General features: G+C 41.8%; 1 protein-coding gene across 1 annotated transcript in view; it reads left to right on the top strand.

Moving 5' to 3' along the window:
• LOC147736943 (scavenger receptor cysteine-rich domain-containing protein DMBT1-like) overlaps positions 1-20,567 on the top strand; it is a 533,293-nt gene that overhangs the window by 470,407 nt on the left and 42,319 nt on the right. The window contains exon 15 of the mRNA XM_086922344.1: positions 10,924-11,244. Within this exon, the coding sequence (XP_086778470.1) occupies positions 10,924-11,244 (321 nt within the window). The remainder of the gene's footprint in view (positions 1-10,923; positions 11,245-20,567) is intronic.

Here is a 20,567-nt window from a genome sequence, read left to right as displayed (position 1 = left end):
CAGCATTATAACAATCTAGTGTACGTCTATGATGCAAACCCTAACCCTTGTGGAGACTGCTTATGTATGCATACAAATGCAGTATTATAACAATCTAGTGTACGTCCATGATGCAAACCCTAACCATTGTGGAGACAGCTTATGTATGCATACAAATGCAGCATTATAACAATCTAGTGTACGTCCATGATGCAAACCCTAACCCTTGTGGAGACTGCTTATGTATGCATACAAATGCAGCATTATAACAATCTAGTGTACGTCCATGATGCAAACCCTAACCCTTGTGGAGACTGCTTATGTATGCATACAAATGCAGCATTATAACAATCTAGTGTACGTCCATGATGCAAACCCTAACCATTGTGGAGACAGCTTATGTATGCATACAAATGCAGCATTATAACAATCTAGTGTACGTCTATGATGCAAACCCTAACCCTTGTGGAGACAGCTTATGTATGCATACAAATGCAGCATTATAACAATCTAGTGTACGTCTATGATGCAAACCCTAACCCTTGTGGAGACTGCTTATGTATGCATACAAATGCAGCATTATAACAATCTAGTGTACGTCTATGATGCAAACCCTAACCCTTGTGGAGACAGCTTATGTATGCATACAAATGCAGTATTATAACAATCTAGTGTACGTCTATGATGCAAACCCTAACCCTTGTGGAGACTGCTTATGTATGCATACAAATGCAGTATTATAACAATCTAGTGTACATCTATGATGCAAACCCTAACCCTTGTGGAGACTGCTTATGTATGCATACAAATGCAGTATTATAACAATCTAGTGTACATCTATGATGCAAACCCTAACCCTTGTGGAGACAGCTTATGTATGCATACAAATGCAGTATTATAACAATCTAGTGTACATCTATGATGCAAACCCTAACCCTTGTGGAGACTGCTTATGTATGCATACAAATGCAGCATTACAACAATCTAGTGTACATCTATGATGCAAACCCTAACCCTTGTGGAGACTGCTTATGTATGCATACAAATGCAGTATTATAACAATCTAGTGTACATCTATGATGCAAACCCTAACCATTGTGGAGACAGCTTATGTATGCATACAAATGCAGTATTATAACAATCTAGTGTACGTCTATGATGCAAACCCTAACCCTTGTGGAGACTGCTTATGTATGCATACAAATGCAGTATTATAACAATCTAGTGTACGTCTATGATGCAAACCCTAACCCTTGTGGAGACAGCTTATGTATGCATACAAATGCAGTATTATAACAATCTAGTGTACGTCTATGATGCAAACCCTAACCCTTGTGGAGACTGCTTATGTATGCATACAAATGCAGCATTATAACAATCTAGTGTACGTCCATGATGCAAACCCTAACCCTTGTGGAGACAGCTTATGTATGCATACAAATGCAGCATTATAACCATCTAGTGTACATCTATGATGCAAACCCTAACCATTGTGGAGACAGCTTATGTATGCATACAAATGCAGCATTATAACAATCTAGTGTACATCTATGATGCAAACCCTAACCCTTGTGGAGACTGCTTATGTATGCATACAAATGCAGCATTATAACAATCTAGTGTACATCTATGATGCAAACCCTAACCATTGTGGAGACAGCTTATGTATGCATACAAATGCAGCATTATAACAATCTAGTGTACATCTATGATGCAAACCCTAACCATTGTGGAGACAGCTTATATATGCATCCAAATGCAGTATTATAACAATCTAGTGTTCGTCTATGATGCAAACCCTAACCATTGTGGAGACAGCTTATGTATGCATACAAATGCAGCATTATAACAATCTAGTGTACGTCTATGATGCAAACCCTAACCCTTGTGGAGACAGCTTATGTATGCATACAAATGCAGCATTATAACAATCTAGTGTACGTCTATGATGCAAACCCTAACCCTTGTGGAGACTGCTTATGTATGCATACAAATGCAGCATTATAACAATCTAGTGTACGTCTATGATGCAAACCCTAACCCTTGTGGAGACTGCTTATATATGCATACAAATGCAGCATTATAACAATCTAGTGTACATCTATGATGCAAACCCTAACCCTTGTGGAGACTGCTTATGTATGCATACAAATGCAGCATTATAACAATCTAGTGTACGTCTATGATGCAAACCCTAACCATTGTGGAGACAGCTTATATATGCATCCAAATGCAGTATTATAACAATCTAGTGTACGTCCATGATGCAAACCCTAACCCTTGTGGAGACAGCTTATGTATGCATACAAATGCAGCATTATAACAATCTAGTGTACATCTATGATGCAAACCCTAACCCTTGTGGAGACAGCTTATGTATGCATCCAAATGCAGTATTATAACACTCTAGTGTACGTCTATGATGCAAACCCTAACCCTTGTGGAGACAGCTTATATATGCATACAAATGCAGTATTATAACAATCTAGTGTACATCTATGATGCAAACCCTAACCATTGTGGAGACAGCTTATGTATGCATACAAATGCAGCATTATAACAATCTAGTGTACGTCTATGATGCAAACCCTAACCATTGTGGAGACAGCTTATATATGCATACAAATGCAGTATTATAACAATCTAGTGTACATCTATGATGCAAACCCTAACCATTGTGGAGACAGCTTATGTATGCATACAAATGCAGCATTATAACAATCTAGTGTACGTCTATGATGCAAACCCTAACCATTGTGGAGACAGCTTATATATGCATCCAAATGCAGTATTATAACAATCTAGTGTACGTCCATGATGCAAACCCTAACCCTTGTGGAGACTGCTTATGTATGCATACAAATGCAGCATTATAACAATCTAGTGTACATCTATGATGCAAACCCTAACCCTTGTGGAGACAGCTTATGTATGCATACAAATGCAGTATTATAACAATCTAGTGTACATCTATGATGCAAACCCTAACCCTTGTGGAGACAGCTTATATATGCATACAAATGCAGCATTATAACAATCTAGTGTACATCTATGATGCAAACCCTAACCCTTGTGGAGACTGCTTATGTATGCATACAAATGCAGCATTATAACAATCTAGTGTACGTCTATGATGCAAACCCTAACCCTTGTGGAGACAGCTTATATATGCATACAAATGCAGTATTATAACAATCTAGTGTACGTCCATGATGCAAACCCTAACCATTGTGGAGACAGCTTATGTATGCATACAAATGCAGCATTATAACAATCTAGTGTACGTCCATGATGCAAACCCTAACCCTTGTGGAGACTGCTTATGTATGCATACAAATGCAGCATTATAACAATCTAGTGTACGTCCATGATGCAAACCCTAACCCTTGTGGAGACTGCTTATGTATGCATACAAATGCAGCATTATAACAATCTAGTGTACGTCTATGATGCAAACCCTAACCCTTGTGGAGACAGCTTATGTATGCATACAAATGCAGTATTATAACAATCTAGTGTACGTCTATGATGCAAACCCTAACCCTTGTGGAGACTGCTTATGTATGCATACAAATGCAGCATTATAACAATCTAGTGTACGTCTATGATGCAAACCCTAACCCTTGTGGAGACAGCTTATGTATGCATACAAATGCAGTATTATAACAATCTAGTGTACGTCTATGATGCAAACCCTAACCCTTGTGGAGACTGCTTATGTATGCATACAAATGCAGTATTATAACAATCTAGTGTACATCTATGATGCAAACCCTAACCCTTGTGGAGACTGCTTATGTATGCATACAAATGCAGTATTATAACAATCTAGTGTACATCTATGATGCAAACCCTAACCATTGGGGAGACAGCTTATATATGCATACAAATGCAGCATTATAACAATCTAGTGTACGTCCATGATGCAAACCCTAACCCTTGTGGAGACAGCTTATATATGCATACAAATGCAGCATTATAACAATCTAGTGTACGTCCATGATGCAAACCCTAACCCTTGTGGAGACAGCTTATATATGCATACAAATGCAGCATTATAACAATCTAGTGTACATCTATGATGCAAACCCTAACCCTTGTGGAGACAGCTTATGTATGCATACAAATGCAGCATTATAACAATCTAGTGTACATCTATGATGCAAACCCTAACCCTTGTGGAGACAGCTTATGTATGCATACAAATGCAGCATTATAACAATCTAGTGTACGTCCATGATGCAAACCCTAACCCTTGTGGAGACAGCTTATGTATGCATACAAATGCAGCATTATAACAATCTAGTGTATGTCTATGATGCAAACCCTAACCATTGTGGAGACAGCTTATATATGCATACAAATGCAGCATTATAACAATCTAGTGTACGTCTATGATGCAAACCCTAACCCTTGTGGAGACTGCTTATGTATGCATACAAATGCAGTATTATAACAATCTAGTGTACGTCCATGATGCAAACCCTAACCCTTGTGGAGACAGCTTATATATGCATACAAATGCAGCATTATAACAATCTAGTGTACGTCTATGATGCAAACCCTAACCCTTGTGGAGACTGCTTATGTATGCATACAAATGCAGTATTATAACAATCTAGTGTACGTCCATGATGCAAACCCTAACCATTGTGGAGACAGCTTATATATGCATACAAATGCAGCATTATAACAATCTAGTGTACGTCTATGATGCAAACCCTAACCCTTGTGGAGACTGCTTATGTATGCATCCAAATGCAGCATTATAACAATCTAGTGTACGTCCATGATGCAAACCCTAACCCTTGTGGAGACTGCTTATGTATGCATCCAAATGCAGCATTATAACAATCTAGTGTGCGTCTATGATGCAAACCCTAACCCTTGTGGAGACAGCTTATATATGCATACAAATGCAGTATTATAACAATCTAGTGTGCGTCTATGATGCAAACCCTAACCCTTGTGGAGACTGCTTATGTATGCATACAAATGCAGTATTATAACAATCTAGTGTGCGTCTATGATGCAAACCCTAACCCTTGTGGAGACAGCTTATATATGCATACAAATGCAGTATTATAACAATCTAGTGTGCGTCTATGATGCAAACCCTAACCATTGTGGAGACAGCTTATGTATGCATATAAATGCAGCATTATAACAATCTAGTGTACGTCTATGATGCAAACCCTAACCAACGTGTCTCAGGTGTGAATTTCTGGTCCGCCAAGAAACCCCCTTATGGAGGATATAAGTATAACCCCTTTATCTGATGGGTAAGAATGTTGGAGCCCGTCTTGGTTAGGAACTGAACACCCCTAAAGTAGGTGTCTGTCAGCTGCTAGTCAAAAACGTCAGCATGCAGGGACCCCTCAAAGTCAGCAGAAGGGTTGCCTCTCATTATGTTGGGAAACAAAAGGCTATATATATAAACTGTCATGCTTGCCTCAGGCCGAGATTGTGATCGGGTAACAATTGTTTGTATGCTACAGATAGCTGCATCGCCATATGGACGTAAATACCAAACACATTTGTATTGCGCATGTGAGGGCCTTGCACCTAATGCCAAGGATGGGTGATAGTGATCTCACAAAGTTCCTTTGTGTCAGCAAGGTCAGTGTTTCTTAGAAACTTACCCAAGCGTTGTAAATGCAAATGTGTGTCAAAGGTCGATGTGACAAAGGGAAGGCAGCTTTAGGAAAGAACCATGCACATGTAAAGTGACACTATTTCCTTCCAGGCCTAACTCGGGCCCATGACAGCCCCAGAGTCTGAGTGAGCATCCTGTGAGGGGGGAGGTTACCCCATGATTGCTTGTCCCCGGCCTCTCTCTTCAAAAATGAAAGAGCCATGTTCAGAGAAGGCGAGGTGGAACGGGGAGAAAGGACCGCAGCAGCTGGCTTCCACACCAGCAAAAGAGCAAATGCCTGTTTGGCAGAAGCCATCTTGACTGCGCAGGCTTAGGAACCCATGCAATCTTTGGAGGAAGCATGCGGTTGTCTCATAAATACAGTAGAAACAACCAATCCTGATAAGAAAACAGCCCACTAGTGGCACAACAGAAGGATGGAGAAAAATAAAAATGTACCCGCCTCGAACAGTTGATTCAAAGGGCCACATTAGGGCCTGATGCTTAACACAAATGGCACATTGGACTGCAGTGTCCCAGGGAAGCAAAAAGGGACTGGTTCGCTTGTTGATATGCCTTTTCATGAAGCAGCTCTCCTTGATGTATTAGGAACTCAGGAGAATCCTATAGTTTTAGGGGTTCTGGCTTGCTGTTGCACAGTGTGTTCGAGGTGCCTCCAGCATAGGATCACCCGGGTACATTAAGGGCCTCATTTATATTTTGGGGATGGGTGACTCCGTCAGAATTGTGAGCGATATTCCATTCACCAACATATAAATTCGCTTATATTCCATTGGATTTATATTTTAGCGGAAGGGATATCCGACACTGTTGTGATGGAGTAACCTGTCCACCGACATATAAAGCAGGCTCTTTATGGATTACTTGACCTCTGTGACCTTTTCTGCAGTATGCTGCAAGGAAAGTGGTTTAATATAGGGTGCGGTTGTGTGACCTCACAGTTTTAATAAACTCACTAACTATACTGGGTCCAGTGAGGCTAATTTATGAAACCTCAGCTCAACCCAGATTAATGTTCATGGCCTACTTGTGAGGGCTTGACTGAGGGCTAATTGTAATTTTCTACCTAACTTTGCAGACTCCCCAATGGTCAAGAAGGCGTTATCTTTAGGTGGAAGCACCCAGCAATGGATTAATGCTCACCCCTGACATCTGCTGTGTCCTGCAAATCATGAGCTCAGAACCTGGAACTCAGCTTCTGTGGTGAATAATTTGGGTACCAATAAACTAAGTAATAGTAAACAACACCTAAAGTTAGAGATTGTATGGGATGAAGCATTCAATAATTGCTATAAACAAAGGAATTAATAAAGGCAACAGTAGCAACGTTGGCTGCTCACCAAATTTACAGTCTGGCGGACAACCAGGTTTAGACTAATAGAACAAAATGTACTCCTTCAGTGTAAACCTTTCTGCAATGACCAGAGAAAGCATGAGACGTCGGAGGTAAGCCATTCAACGACCCACCCTCTATAAAATGGGTGGTCAGATGGACTTATTCACTAAGATGGCGCATGTCATCCCATTACCCAAAATTCCCACTGCAAGGGAGATGGCAACGGTGTTTCTGAAGTCAGTAGTGAGGATTCATGGGTTGCCATCTGCTGTGGTAACGGACAGGGGTGCTTAGTTTGGGTCTCATTTTTGGATGGAGCTTTGTTCTGTGCTAAAAATGGAGATACAGATGTCCTCCGCCTATCATCCTCAATCTGACGGACAGACCGATTGTACTAATCAAACGATGGAACAATACCTCAGATACTTTGTGTCTTCCCTTTCTTGCGATTGGGTTACTGCTCTTCCTTTGGCAGAGTTTGCATACAATAACAGCGTGCACTCTGCTCTGGGTATGACTCCCTTCTTTTGTTCCATGGGGTATCATCCTAGGGCATTACCCATCCAGCCTACGGGACACGTGCCAGCCAGCCATAAGCGATATGTTTAATACTTTGAGTGGTATCTGGGATATCGCAAAGGAGAAGCTGCAGGAGGCCAAGGTTAACATGAAAGTGCTGGCTGATAAACACAGAGCACCAGCTCCTTCATATAAGGTGGGAGAGCAAGTATGGTTGGCCACCCGAAACCTTAGAATACAGTGGCCATGAAGCTTGAGTTGCCTGAGGATTATAAGGTTCATCCTGTGTTTCATAAGCCCCTATTGAAGCCTTATGTAGTGTCTGCCCAGGTGTTGCCACCTCCTCCCCCTTTGATAGTTGATGGTCAGGAGGAATTCGAGGTCCATGCAATATTGGATTCTAGGCGTAGGAGAGGTTGGCTATACTATCAAGTGGACTGGAAGGGGTATACTCCTGAGGACCGAACTTGGGAACCAGCGGGTGGGGTACATGCTCCTAGACTGGTCCGGCTGTTCCATATGCGCCATCCTTCTAAACCCCGTCCGGTTGGGAGGGTCCTTGGAGGGAGGGACTTTTAGGAATTTGAGTCTGTCCCCTTTCCACCGCACCCATGACTTCATATGACACCCTAGGGTCAGCTATACAAAGCGGCCCACCTTCTTGTTGGATACTTGCTACCCCCTTGCTCGGTGGGATACTAGATGGCTTCACAGGATACTCCCTAGTCTAATGGCCACCCTGACCGCAATACAGACACAAGTTCTTCTCTCTCCTCCTTTTCTTCTCTTCAGGGGTCAAGTAACCTCTTACTCCTCCAATTTCAATTGGTTCAGGCACTGCCTTATGCTCCACAGCCAGTTTTGCATCGGACCTAATATAACCCCCACGAGATGATTGGAAACAATTATGTTCCCCTCGTCACTCAGACAGCCTGTAGTTCAATTTGACCACGAGATCAATAAAGGCCGCACAATCATCAGGGGGATCTACCAACTGGAACACTATGTCATTAAAATCCTCACTTAGACCCTGGTAAAACAACAAAGTCCTTTTGACCATGGGCCACTGGGTCTCAGACACAAGCCGGTTAAACAAGGATATATAGGTTAACAAATCCTGCCTACCCTGCCGTAATTTTAATAGCTCAGCATCGCTTGCCTGCATGAATGTGTGTTTGGCGAACAATCCTCTCATGAGTTCTTTGAATGCTGGATAACTATACAAAACACGATCATCGTTGTCTACAAGGGGAATAGCCCATAAAGCAGCCATGCCAGCCAAATACGAGATGATAAATTCTACCTTTGCCGAGTCATCTGGAAAGGCAGTAGGCCTACACATAAAGTGCAAATGGCACTGGTTAATAAAAGTGCTATATTTTTCACTGTCCCCTGAGAACCTCTCTGGGGCTGCCAAAGGCACAGGGACCGGTGTCGTAACCGTTACAGCAATTGGAGCTCCCCGACTAGCCCCCTGTCCAGCCCCTCTCTCGAACTGGAATGTTGCAGGCTGTAAAACAGGACCTTGACCCCTGGCTTTTACCGAACCCAGTTCCTGCTTTAGCCCCAAATTCTCCTGCCTCAGATCTTGTACCTGGGATTGCAATGAAGCAATAGCCCCCATTAACCACATCGCTGCGGCGGTTATTTTCGCGCTACGCGGCTTTTTTCTAAAAGCCGCGTTAGATGACGAGTTCAGCTCGTCATCCGCACACGCCCCCCATGGCTGATGACGAGCTGAGCTTGTCATCAGTATCGAAGGGGTTAAATCCTGCATAGTGAGTGGACTTGTTGCCCCCCCCGTGGGACCCAGTGAATTGTCCATACTCGTTCAGGCAGTGTATGATAATTTGTGGGCTTGGTTTTCTGTTGGGATTCGCATCGGAGACTGTGACACTGCAGGAACGAAGTATGGCCCAATCCACTACCAATACCCCTATGCCGCTCAAAAGGAATAACTCAGTGAGCAAGCAGATGAGCAAAGGGAGAGCGTAGGAAAAATAAACAAGGAGACTGCTGATCACTCCGTTGGAACCACCAGGGAGAATAGACTGCCACCATGTGTCTGCACCTAAGAATTAAGGCACAATATTACCAGTCTGCACTCAATACTCAAATCCCCTTATACCCTTAACCATGACCATGCTGTATTCACAATAAACACAATATATGACTTCCTTACCGGTCCTTGAGGCCAGTAAATCCCAAGGTGGAGTCCTAGCAGCTTGTAGATTAATCAATGGGCAAAGGCATATCCAGCATAGGAGTTACTAGCAAGAAATGCTCCCAAAGTCTCCAAGTATTCTCGGGGGGAAAAAGTCATTTATAGACATAAAAAAACCCCTCTAAGTATCCATTTTTATACACTGGGATAATTAAAATGTAAGGAAGTTCTCACGAAACCGAAGCGCAGCAGCCGCTACCTTTGTCCGGTTCAAGAACACGAAAAGGGTCGAAAGTCCTCACAACGATTTCAACAGGATCCAAAAGATGCGGAAAAGGGGACCCACGGCTCCGACAGCAGCTCGTCAATTCTAGGCTAGCCGGGAGTCCATCTAAGTCCACCGAAGTCCCACAAACAACTTCTAAAGGGGTACCAGAGCCCCAGTACACCCCCACCAGTCCTGAACACGATATGAGCGGGAGGAAAAACCACAAAAAATGGTCTTCACAGCAACAAAGGGGGAGAGGAAGGAAAGGCAGGAAAAGGGCAGGGAACGAAAACAAGGAAAAAGCAGACACAACGCTCACGAGCCCGTGAGCACAGGAGTACAAGATCAACTGAAGATACAGGAACCAGGACCTGGACTAAATATCCAACAAGGAAAAGAAACCAAGCAACTATGCAGGGGTGTACACAGCATTTAACCCTCCAGAAGGTCAGTCATGTGATGTAGAAAAGATGGTCATGGAAAGGGGACAGGCTCAAATTCCTAACGGCCCCCAGCGGGGGAATTTTTAGACTGTTAAATTCTATAGTCTAATAATATTTTTATATTCTTCTAGGAAAGACTCCAATATTCTTAAAGTTATCCATTAAAAAATCTCCTAGGAAACTGATTTTATTCTACCAATGCACATGATTGTTGAAGACCAGTAACCCATGTTGCATCATGTGTTAACAACAGTCTATTGTACTCATTTATTGTACCTATGTATTTAATGGTGAGCTTCTGCTAATATGCCAGAATCTCTAAATGGTGTATTTAATTCACAGACTATTTTTAGATCTTACCAGATATATAAATTCAGGATTTACAACAGGACAATGCTCAGCTTCACAGATCTGTTTGCCCATCTGTGAGCTCAGGGACAAGAAGCAGTGACAGCTGCTGACTGCTGTTATTGGATCTCTTTACTCACCTTTGAATGTCTCCTTTCTAGAAGTGGTCAGTTTACTCAATATCTCTTCCCTTCTCTCCATTGTCCACAGGTGTTGTCGATGAGCTCCGCTTGGTCAATGCTGGTGACGAATGCAGTGGGAGGGTCGAGGTCCGGCATGAGACGCGATGGGGGACGGTCTGCGATTCTGACTGGGATCTGAAGGACGCTGAGGTGGTCTGTAGACATCTTGGATGCGGATCAGCTTTCAGAGCACTAAGTAGCAATGGAGTGTTTGGAGCAGGATGGCACCCAGTGTGGCTGAGTCAGATTCGATGCACAGGAGCAGAGGCATCTTTGTTCGACTGTCCTCATGGTGCATGGGGGCATGATGCCTGTCACACCAGAAGTGATGCTGGAGTGGAATGCTCAGGTAAGAGAAAGAAGAACAAGAGGAACAATTACGTTATGTAATATTGTTGTGATTGCTGAAGGATTGACCAGCACTAATTGGGTGCTGTAGGTGTGTGGTTTTAACTCATCTCCATGTCCATCACTTAGCGATTCCCAACCATTTGGAAATCCCAGAAGTGTGATGTAGGTTGGCTCATTGATAGTGCCAGCTAATCACAGTCTCCGTGTCTCTCTTGTACACTGTAGCATCATGGTTAACCCGGGGCGAACAACTACACTCGTGTAGTTTGCGAAGTTTGCACTACTTCGCACTAGGTGAATTGCATGTAGCACAGTGCAAACACGTGCAGCGTAGCATAGCGGAAATTTTTTGCTTGCTCACGGTCCTCAACGTCAAGTTGGCGACCGCAAGCCAGTAAAATGACACCCTGGCGAGACTCTTTCCTCGTTCGCGATCAGCAACATAAAGTTTGCGATCACGAGTGTGGAAAATAAACCTCCCGGCACGATTCTCAACGTGGGGAAGTCAGGTTTCTCATTGCGAGTGGTCGCGTATGCTTGCGACCGCTTGCAATGAGAAACTACCAGTCCACGGTAACTAGTCAAAATTTCGAGTTTTTAATTTCGACTAGACATAATATCGAGTTAAAAATATAGAATAGACATAATATTGACTAGACATAATATAGACTACAGAAATATCGACTAGAAAAAATTAATATCGACTAGAATAGCAATAATATCGAATCAAAAATATAGAATGGACATAATATCGACTAGAAAGAATATAGACAACAAAAATATTGACTTTAAGGTAAGTTAATATTAATATTTAATTTTTGTGTAATATAATTCTGTAGCGGGTTGTGGGTTTATAGGGGAATAGGGTGGGAAGTAATTTAATTATAATTAATTAAATATGTTATTTTATTTATTGGTATTTATTTTGAATTATTGTTAAATTATTATTAATTGGTAATTAATTAAAATATAATTGCTAATAATTTTAATTGATTAATTGATAAATATTTAATTTTTAGTAATTTTTTATTGTAGTGGGTTTATAGGGGAATAGGGTGGGAAGTAATTAAATTATAATTATTTAAATATGTTATTTTAGTAATTGGTATTTATTTAGAATTATTTGTTAATTAACTAAAAATTGGCAATTAATTAAAATATAATTGGTAATTAATTGTAATTGACTAATTGATAAATATGTTAATGTTATTAATTTTTTTTCTGTAGAGGGTTGTGGGTTTATAGGGGAATAGGGTGGGAAGTAATTTTAATAATAATTAATTAAATATGTAATTTAATTTGTGGGTATTTATTTAGACTTAATTGATAATTAATTATTGATTGGCAATTAATTAAAATATATTTTGTAATTTATTGTAATTGATTAATTGATAATTATGTTACTTTTATTCAATTAATTTCTGTAGTGGGTTGTGTGTTTTTAGGGGAATAGCTTGTGAAGTAATTTAATTGTAAGTAATTAAATTTTTGAATACAAAAATGTATTGAGTTAATTTTGCAAAATACTTTTAAATTGTTCATTATTTTATTATTAATAGGTAAATAATTAGTATTAGTAGGCAATTTTTATTATTAAATCATTTTTATTTGTATTTTAAATTGATTATTTAAGATATTTAACACAATTGTAAAATATTTTAATTAATTTGTAATTGGTGTTACTATTTATATTATTTATATTCAAATAAGAAGTATTTAATTGCCCTACTATTGCACTCACTGTACTTGGAATAGTAATTTTACCCCTAGGCTATCCAACGCTTTCCCTACTGTTGCACCCACTGGAGTGGGAATAGTAATTTTTACCCTACGCTATCCAATAGTTTCCCTACTGTTGCACTCTCTGGAGTGGGAATAGTAATTTTAACCCTACGCTATCCAACGCTTTCCCTACTATTGCACTCACTGTACTTGGAATAGTAATTTTACCCCTACGCTATCCAATGCTTACCCTACTGTTACACTCACTGGAGTTGGAATAGTAATTTAAACCCTTACGCTATCCAATGCTTTCCCTACTGTTGAACTCTCTGGAGTGGGAATAGTCATTTTTAGACCTACGCTATCCAACACTTTACCTGCTGTTGCACTCGCTGGATTGGGAATAGTAATTTTTACCCCTACGCTATCCAACGCTTTCCCTACTGTTGCACTCTCTGGTGTGGGAATAGTAATTTTTACCGCTACGCTATCTAACGCTTTCCCTACTGGTGCACTTGCTGGAGTGGGAATAGTAATTTTTACCCCTATGTATCCAATGTTTTCCTTACTGTTGCACTCACTGGAAGTGTTACAGTAAATTTAACCCTTTCGCTATCCTACGGTAAAAATATTGTATATGTTTTGTAAATAATATGTATATATATATATTTGTATTTAAAATATATATATATTTTAGTTACATTAATTATTTCTCAATGTTACTTTTATTTAAGTATTTTAAATATGTTTAAATTAATTTAATTTATTATTATATTACTTTTAATTTACTTTTAAGACATTTAAAAAATTCGATATTTTGACAGTCTACATTTTTTACACTCGATATTTTGGAGTCGATATTTTTGTACTTACCTGTTTGAAGATAGGAAGTCGATATTTGTGCAGTCCATATTTTTACCTCAATATTTTGTCCTCTCGATATTTTGACTGTCGATGTTCTGTCAGTGATCCCCAGTCCACGTTGAGGAAGCTGCCACTTGTGTAAAAATCTACTTGAGCAGCAGAAAACGACTGCTCGCACGGTGCAAGATGCAGTTTTCAATGATTGCACAATGCAGACAAGCATCCGGCACTGTGCAATCATCGCAAACAGTGCACTACGCAGTTCGCATAGCTCTACACGTAGCTTGCGTAGTGCAAAGTGCACTTTGCATAGCTACGTGTAGCAAGACTTTGCGAACTATTCCCAGGGTTAATCATGGTAAGGAATTACCATATAATAGAAATGCCAACACCTCGACTGGGTCAAGCATGAGAGGAGGCAGCAGAGCTTCAAGAATCAATCAAGAAGCAGGTATCTTCAATCAGACACTGCCTACTTCTAGAGAAACCCCCTAATATTGGAAAGGAGGTTTGGGGGTCTTGGATGTTCATCCCTGTGTATCCGTTCTCCCTTGTGAGCTGGGCTGGTGATGGCTGGAGCAACAGGGAAGGTGACTAGGAGGATAAAAGACAGAACAGACAGACAGGAGTGAGCAGAAACTAAAGAGTTCTGAAAATATTTTATTCAACTGGGTTAATAGTTTTTAGTTGTTTTTTCATTTCATTGTTTTGATTTGTTTTATTTAAAATACTGTTTATATAATGACTGAGCCAGCTGATCTACCTATGTCCATTTATTGGTGTTTTCTAGGCCTATATCGGAACTTTAATTACGCTGGAGTAATTGGAGTAATTGATGTACATCAGCTCATGTAATTTGAGAGCACATTTATTGAGTAGGTGATTGCACGTGCTACTTACATTCTGCTCCATTCAGTAAATTCCATAGCACAAAATGCTACTTCACATCCATTTCGTGTTAATAAAATAGTGCTAAAACATGGATTAAGTTGGGGGGAAATCCGACTCTAAAAGCACATTTGGTGAGAGGCTGCTCACGCTCAGTATTCATGTTCTGTTCTGTTCCATTTTGCATATTTCTTCCCTCACATCCAATATGGACATAAGAAATAGTACTAAGTCCAGACTTATGCCCACCCATTGTTAGGTCTCGGCTAGCATAGGCTGCGCTTGCGGAGTCTCGCTGGCGAGATTTTATGTTTTCTAGTAGTGGGGCTTAAACCCGCCCCTCTTCTTCATTGGCTGGGTTCCTAAACGGCGGCCAGCCATTGGAGAAGAGCTTTGTCTGTAAATTTAAGCCCTGTCTTTTTCGGATTGGGGGCGTGTTTTTTCAGTTCTTTCTCTCTGTGGCATCTTCAGTCAATCAAAAAAACACGCCCCCCAGTCTGAAAAGGACTGGGCTTAGTTCCTTGTGTACTTGCCACGGTTTTTCTTGTTCTAATTCAATATGGAAAAGAGCGGTGCATGCGCTTTCATCTGTTCGCGAACAGATTCATTCAAAGTCAAAGTCAAAGTCAAAAATTACTTTATTTGGTTAAAATTTTAAAACCATCAAAGTACAGATCACTTTGCACACTACCTAATATAAAGAGTTCATCTCAGCCCACATACCAAAAGCAAAGAAATCGGCCAACCCATGATACACAATTTCCACCAAAACAACCCTTGTTATTCAAATAAATAAATAAGATACAAAGTTTGTCACATGCCTCAATCCATTGGTTAATGGGCAATATTTTTTCCTTGAGAAAAATTGTTAGGAAATGAAAAAAAGGATCGTCAGCACTATGAATACAAACTTTTATGTCGCCTAATTGCACCTGTGATAAAACTTGCAACCCCAAAACATACAAGCGGGGAGCCCAGCATTTGCAAGTAGACAAGTGCAGGTCTAACTTGCACAAAGTGTCCTCCTCTTAGCAGTGGCAAGATACATTTTCTGCGTAGCGTACCATAAAAACCGCAGAAAAATACCATGTGGAGGGTGTTCTGGTCTGAGAAGTTATCACATGGGCAGGGGCCTAATGATCCCTCTTTAAAATAGCCTTTCGGATGCGCCAATAACCATGGCAACATATTGTATTTAAATCTAATTAGGGTAAACAGATGATAGGGTTTATTTATATATGTTAGGTACAGTTGCATCTCCCTACCTAAGCTTAACATATCAAAATGCCTCACTGATGGTTTAGCTACTTCAACTTCCTCCCTTAGTAGCATTCGGAAACTGGAGCTTCAGGCCTATAATGGCCGCCTTACCAAGAACTCTAGCAGATAGAAACAGTCCAATGAGTCCAGTTCTGTCTTAACATAACGGATCTACAGGATGTCGAGGCCTTTGTCCAAAGACACACAGTCCTGGATGATCAGCTGGTTCAGATTTGGTGACGGCTGAGACCAGATTCTTAGCCAGCATAATATTGGGGCAACCGCGATCTGGTCTGAAATAAAACCGGGACCTAAATCTTCGTGGAGGTTAAAAATTGGGGTGGAAGATGGAAGCGACAACAGCTTTCTAAAATAAATATTTTCAACTGTCTGGATGTCTCTAGTCTCAGTGTAGCCCCATACATCACTCCCATAAGTTACCGTTGGAAAGCACTTGGCGTTATCGATTTTCATTAGGGCGGGAGTGGTTTTGATCCTATTCTCCATGCAAAAAGAACGCCTAAATAAGGAAAGGCAATGTATTTTTGTAAGTTCCAAGCCCTTACAATAAAATGTAGGCTTTTTTGCCCGGCCCGTGCCAATTGACATTGAGTGTGACTTTTTGAGGTTCGTAATTAAATCTAGTGAGTCCATAAAATCAATAAAACAATCTAAAAGGGTTTGTAAACCACGCGACGTCCTTGCTATCAAAACTGCATCGTCAGCATACAGTAGGGCAGTTATCATTTTTGTGCCTGCTCTAAGGATATCCTTACAGTAAGCGGTCAGAGCATCTCCCAATTTATTAATATAAAGAGTAAACAGCAGGGAAAACAAAATGCACCCCTGTCGTACCCCTCGCCTTACAGCCCATGCATTGGTTAGGCTGCCATTCCCATTATAGCGAACAGTGGCCGAGGTGTTTTCGTGGATGACCACCAAAAAAGAGATCAGGGTCGGTTCCAGGCCAATGCAATGTAGGGAAGCCCAGAGTTTTTGCCTGTTAACGAAGTCGAAAGCAGTGGATAAATCCATAAAAGCCAAGTGGACGTCACCACGCTTAGCGACAGTGTATGTCTCTATTACTAGAAGAAGATTAAGACATTGACTTGCCGTGCCCTTGCCCTGCCTAAAACCATATTGGAGGTCGGAAATGATGCAGTTTTTATCTATTCAGAAAAGGGGGTGGTGATGAACAGAGTGTCTGAATTAAGCAGACCACTCTTACCCAGTCCAAAGATCAGGGCTTGATCCATCACCGTTATTTATCTCACTGCACCATCCCAGCTCAGAACCTGGCTATATGCAAATCAGTCTGTCCCTAGCCCAGTGCATCATGGGAACAGGGCAGACTAAACTACCAAGCCAATTCTTCACCAGAAAGGAGACAAGCTACCGGGGACCGGTTTCTGGCATTTCAGCCTTCATCGGCCCGGCTTGCTTGAATCCTGATGGTGCAATGAGAAAGGGACTCATGTCTGAGTATACCCTGCCACACCTATAGTGGCCATAAACGATTCAGAAAAGGGGGGGGGTGATGAACAGTTCATCACCACCCCCTTTTCTGAATCATTTTGTCCACCATAAGCGTGGAAGGGTATACTCAGATGTGAGTCTCTTGCTCATTGCACCATCAGGATTCAAGCAAGCCGGGCCGACGACGGCTGAAATGCCAGAAACCGGTCCCCGGAAGCTTTTTTCCTTCCCAGTATAAGAATTGGCTTGGTAGTTTGGTTTGCCCTGTTCCCATCATGCACTGGGACAGGAACAGACTAATTTGCATGTAGCCAGGTTCTGAGCTGGGATGGTGCAGTGAGCTAAAAAACGGTGATGGATCAAGCCCTGATCTTTGGACTGGGTAAGAGTGGTCTGCTTAATTCAGACACTCTGTTCATCTCCACCCCCTTTTCTGAATCATTTTGTCCACCATAAGCGTGGAAGGGTATACTCAGATGTGAGTCCCTTGCTCATTGCACCATCAGGATTCAAGCAAGCCGGGCCGAAGACGGCTGAAATTCCAGAAACCGGTCCCCGGAAGCTTGTTTCCTTCCCAGTATAAGAATTGGCTTGGTAGTTTGGTTTGCCCTGTTCCCATCATGCACTGGGACAGGAACAGACTAATTTGCATGTAGCCAGGTTCTGAGCTGGGATGGTGCAGTGAGCTTAAAAAACGGTGATGGATCAAGCCCTGTTCTTTGGACTGGGTAAGAGTGGTCTGCTTAATTCAAACACTCTGTTCATCACCACCCCCTTTTCTGAATCATTTTATCCACCATAAGCGTGGAAGGGTATACTCAGATGTGAGTCCCTTGCTCATTGCACCATCAGGATTCAAGCAAGCCGGGCCGATGACGGCTGAAATGCCAGAAACCGGTCCCCGGAAGCTTGTTTCCTTCCCAGTATAAGAATTGGCTTGGTAGTTGGGTTTGCCCTGTTCCCATCATGCACTGGGACAGGAACAGACTAATTTGCATGTAGCCAGGTTCTGAGCTGGGATGGTGCAGTGAGCTAAAAAACGGTGATGGATCAAGCCCTGATCTTTGGACTGGGTAAGAGTGGTCTGCTTAATTCAGACACTCTGTTCATCACCACCCCCTTTTCTGAATCATTTTGTCCACCATAAGCGTGGAAGGGTATACTCAGATGTGAGGCCCTTTTTCATTGCACCATCAGGATTCAAGCAAGCCGGGCCGACGACGGCTGAAATGCCAGAAACCGGTCCCCGAAAGCTTGTTTCCTTCCCAGTATAAGAATTGGCTTGGTAGTTTGGTTTGCCCTGTTCCCATCATGCACTGGGACAGGAACAGACTAATTTGCATGTAGCCAGGTTCTGAGCTGGGATGGTGCAGTGAGCTAAAAAACGGTGGTGGATCAAGCCCTGATCTTTGGACTGGGTAAGAGTGGTCTGCTTAATTCAGACACTCTGTTCATCACCACCCCCTTTTCTGAATCATTTTGTCCACCATAAGCGTGGAAGGGTATATTCAGATGTGAGTCCCTTGCTCATTGCACCATCAGGATTCAAGCAAGCCGGGCCGACAACGGCTGAAATGCCAGAAACCGGTCCCCGGAAGCTTGTTTCCTTCCCAGTATAAGAATTTGCTTGGTAGTTTGGTTTGCCCTGTTCCCATCATGCATTGGGACAGGAACAGACTAATTTGCATGTAGCCAGGTTCTGAGCTGGGATGGTGCAGTGAGCTAAAAAACGGTGATGGATCAAGCCCTGATCTTTGGACTGGGTAAGAGTGGTCTGCCTAATTCAGACACTCTGTTCATCACCACCCCCTTTTCTGAAGCAGTTTTTATCTAGCCAGTCCGTTAAACGGACAAGTATGACCTTCCCCTTCATCTTGGCTGCAGAGTCCAAGAGTGAAATCGGCCTGTAACAGGCCGGATCCTATCTTGGGCCCTTTTTAAATATTGGGATTATCACCGCTTTCGCCCAGGACAGGTGAAAGCCGACATGTGTTGCAGCATTAAAAACAAAAGTAAAAATCTTAGCCCATACGCCCGGATCAGCCCTATAAAGATCAGCCGGCACGCCATCTGGGCATGGTGATTTTTTCCCCTTAGGGTAGATGTACCTGCCTCAGTTACTTCCTCCTCCGAGAACTTTATGTTCAGGGTATGAGTGTCAAACCCTTGCTGACTAATTGGCTCCAAACTCCCGTCAGTAAACAAACAACTAAAGTGCTCAACCCATCTTTCAGCAGAGATGAGACAATCTTTGGCCGAATTATTTGTCTCATCGAACATTGGGCTTTTGACCACTTTCCAGAAGCTAGTGCTGCTAGACAGGGTGCTCACATGACTCAGTTCGTCCCAAGCCCTTTCTCTTAGCTCTATCTTTCGTCTTTTGATGGCAGTTTTATATGCCTTCTTAACCTGCTTGACCCTAGATGGATCCCTTGGGGTTTACTTCAACTCCTCCATGAGTACTGCATGTGCACGGGCACATGCTTGGTCAAACCAATTTTTATATTTCTTAGGCTTAGGTTGACAATAGAGAGTCAGATTGGCCGACAACTGTTTCGTGATACGGTCAAAAGCGCTCAGGGTTTGTGATGGATCAGAGTCCTTACTTAAACAAACACTAAAGTCATCTACATTACTTTTATACAGGCTATCACGAAAGCCTTCAGGAGTAATTGCCTCCCATCTTCGTCTCCGTTCCTGATCTTTATTGGCAGTATTGGAATTAGATATGAGTGCCAAGGGTTTAATAGTAACAAAAACCTGAACATTTATTACCAGGGTTAAAGGGTTGTGGTCACTCAAACAAGTCTGCGTTACCCAAAAGGAACCCAAGAGATCCATCAGAGGGACTGAGACTAAAATAAATTCAATAATGCCGTGATGCCCCTGCCCTGTGTATGTAGGAATGGGAGAGAGAGTATCCGACTGTGCAGGGCATGACAAATTATAGGCACATAAAAAACTCTCTAGAAAAACCCTATATGTTGTGTGCTCAAAATGGATTAGCCCCTGCGGGCCGTGCTCCTCCTCTAAGCGTGACATACAATTGGAGGAAGAAACACGAGTATTAAAATCACCAAGGATTAGTAGATGGTAGGACGCATCATTGTT

This window comes from Lissotriton vulgaris, chromosome 1_1, assembly GCF_964263255.1.
Source record: "Lissotriton vulgaris chromosome 1_1, aLisVul1.2, whole genome shotgun sequence".
Taxonomy (NCBI): Eukaryota; Metazoa; Chordata; class Amphibia; order Caudata; family Salamandridae; genus Lissotriton; species Lissotriton vulgaris.
This window is presented reverse-complemented; position numbering and strand designations above follow the sequence as displayed.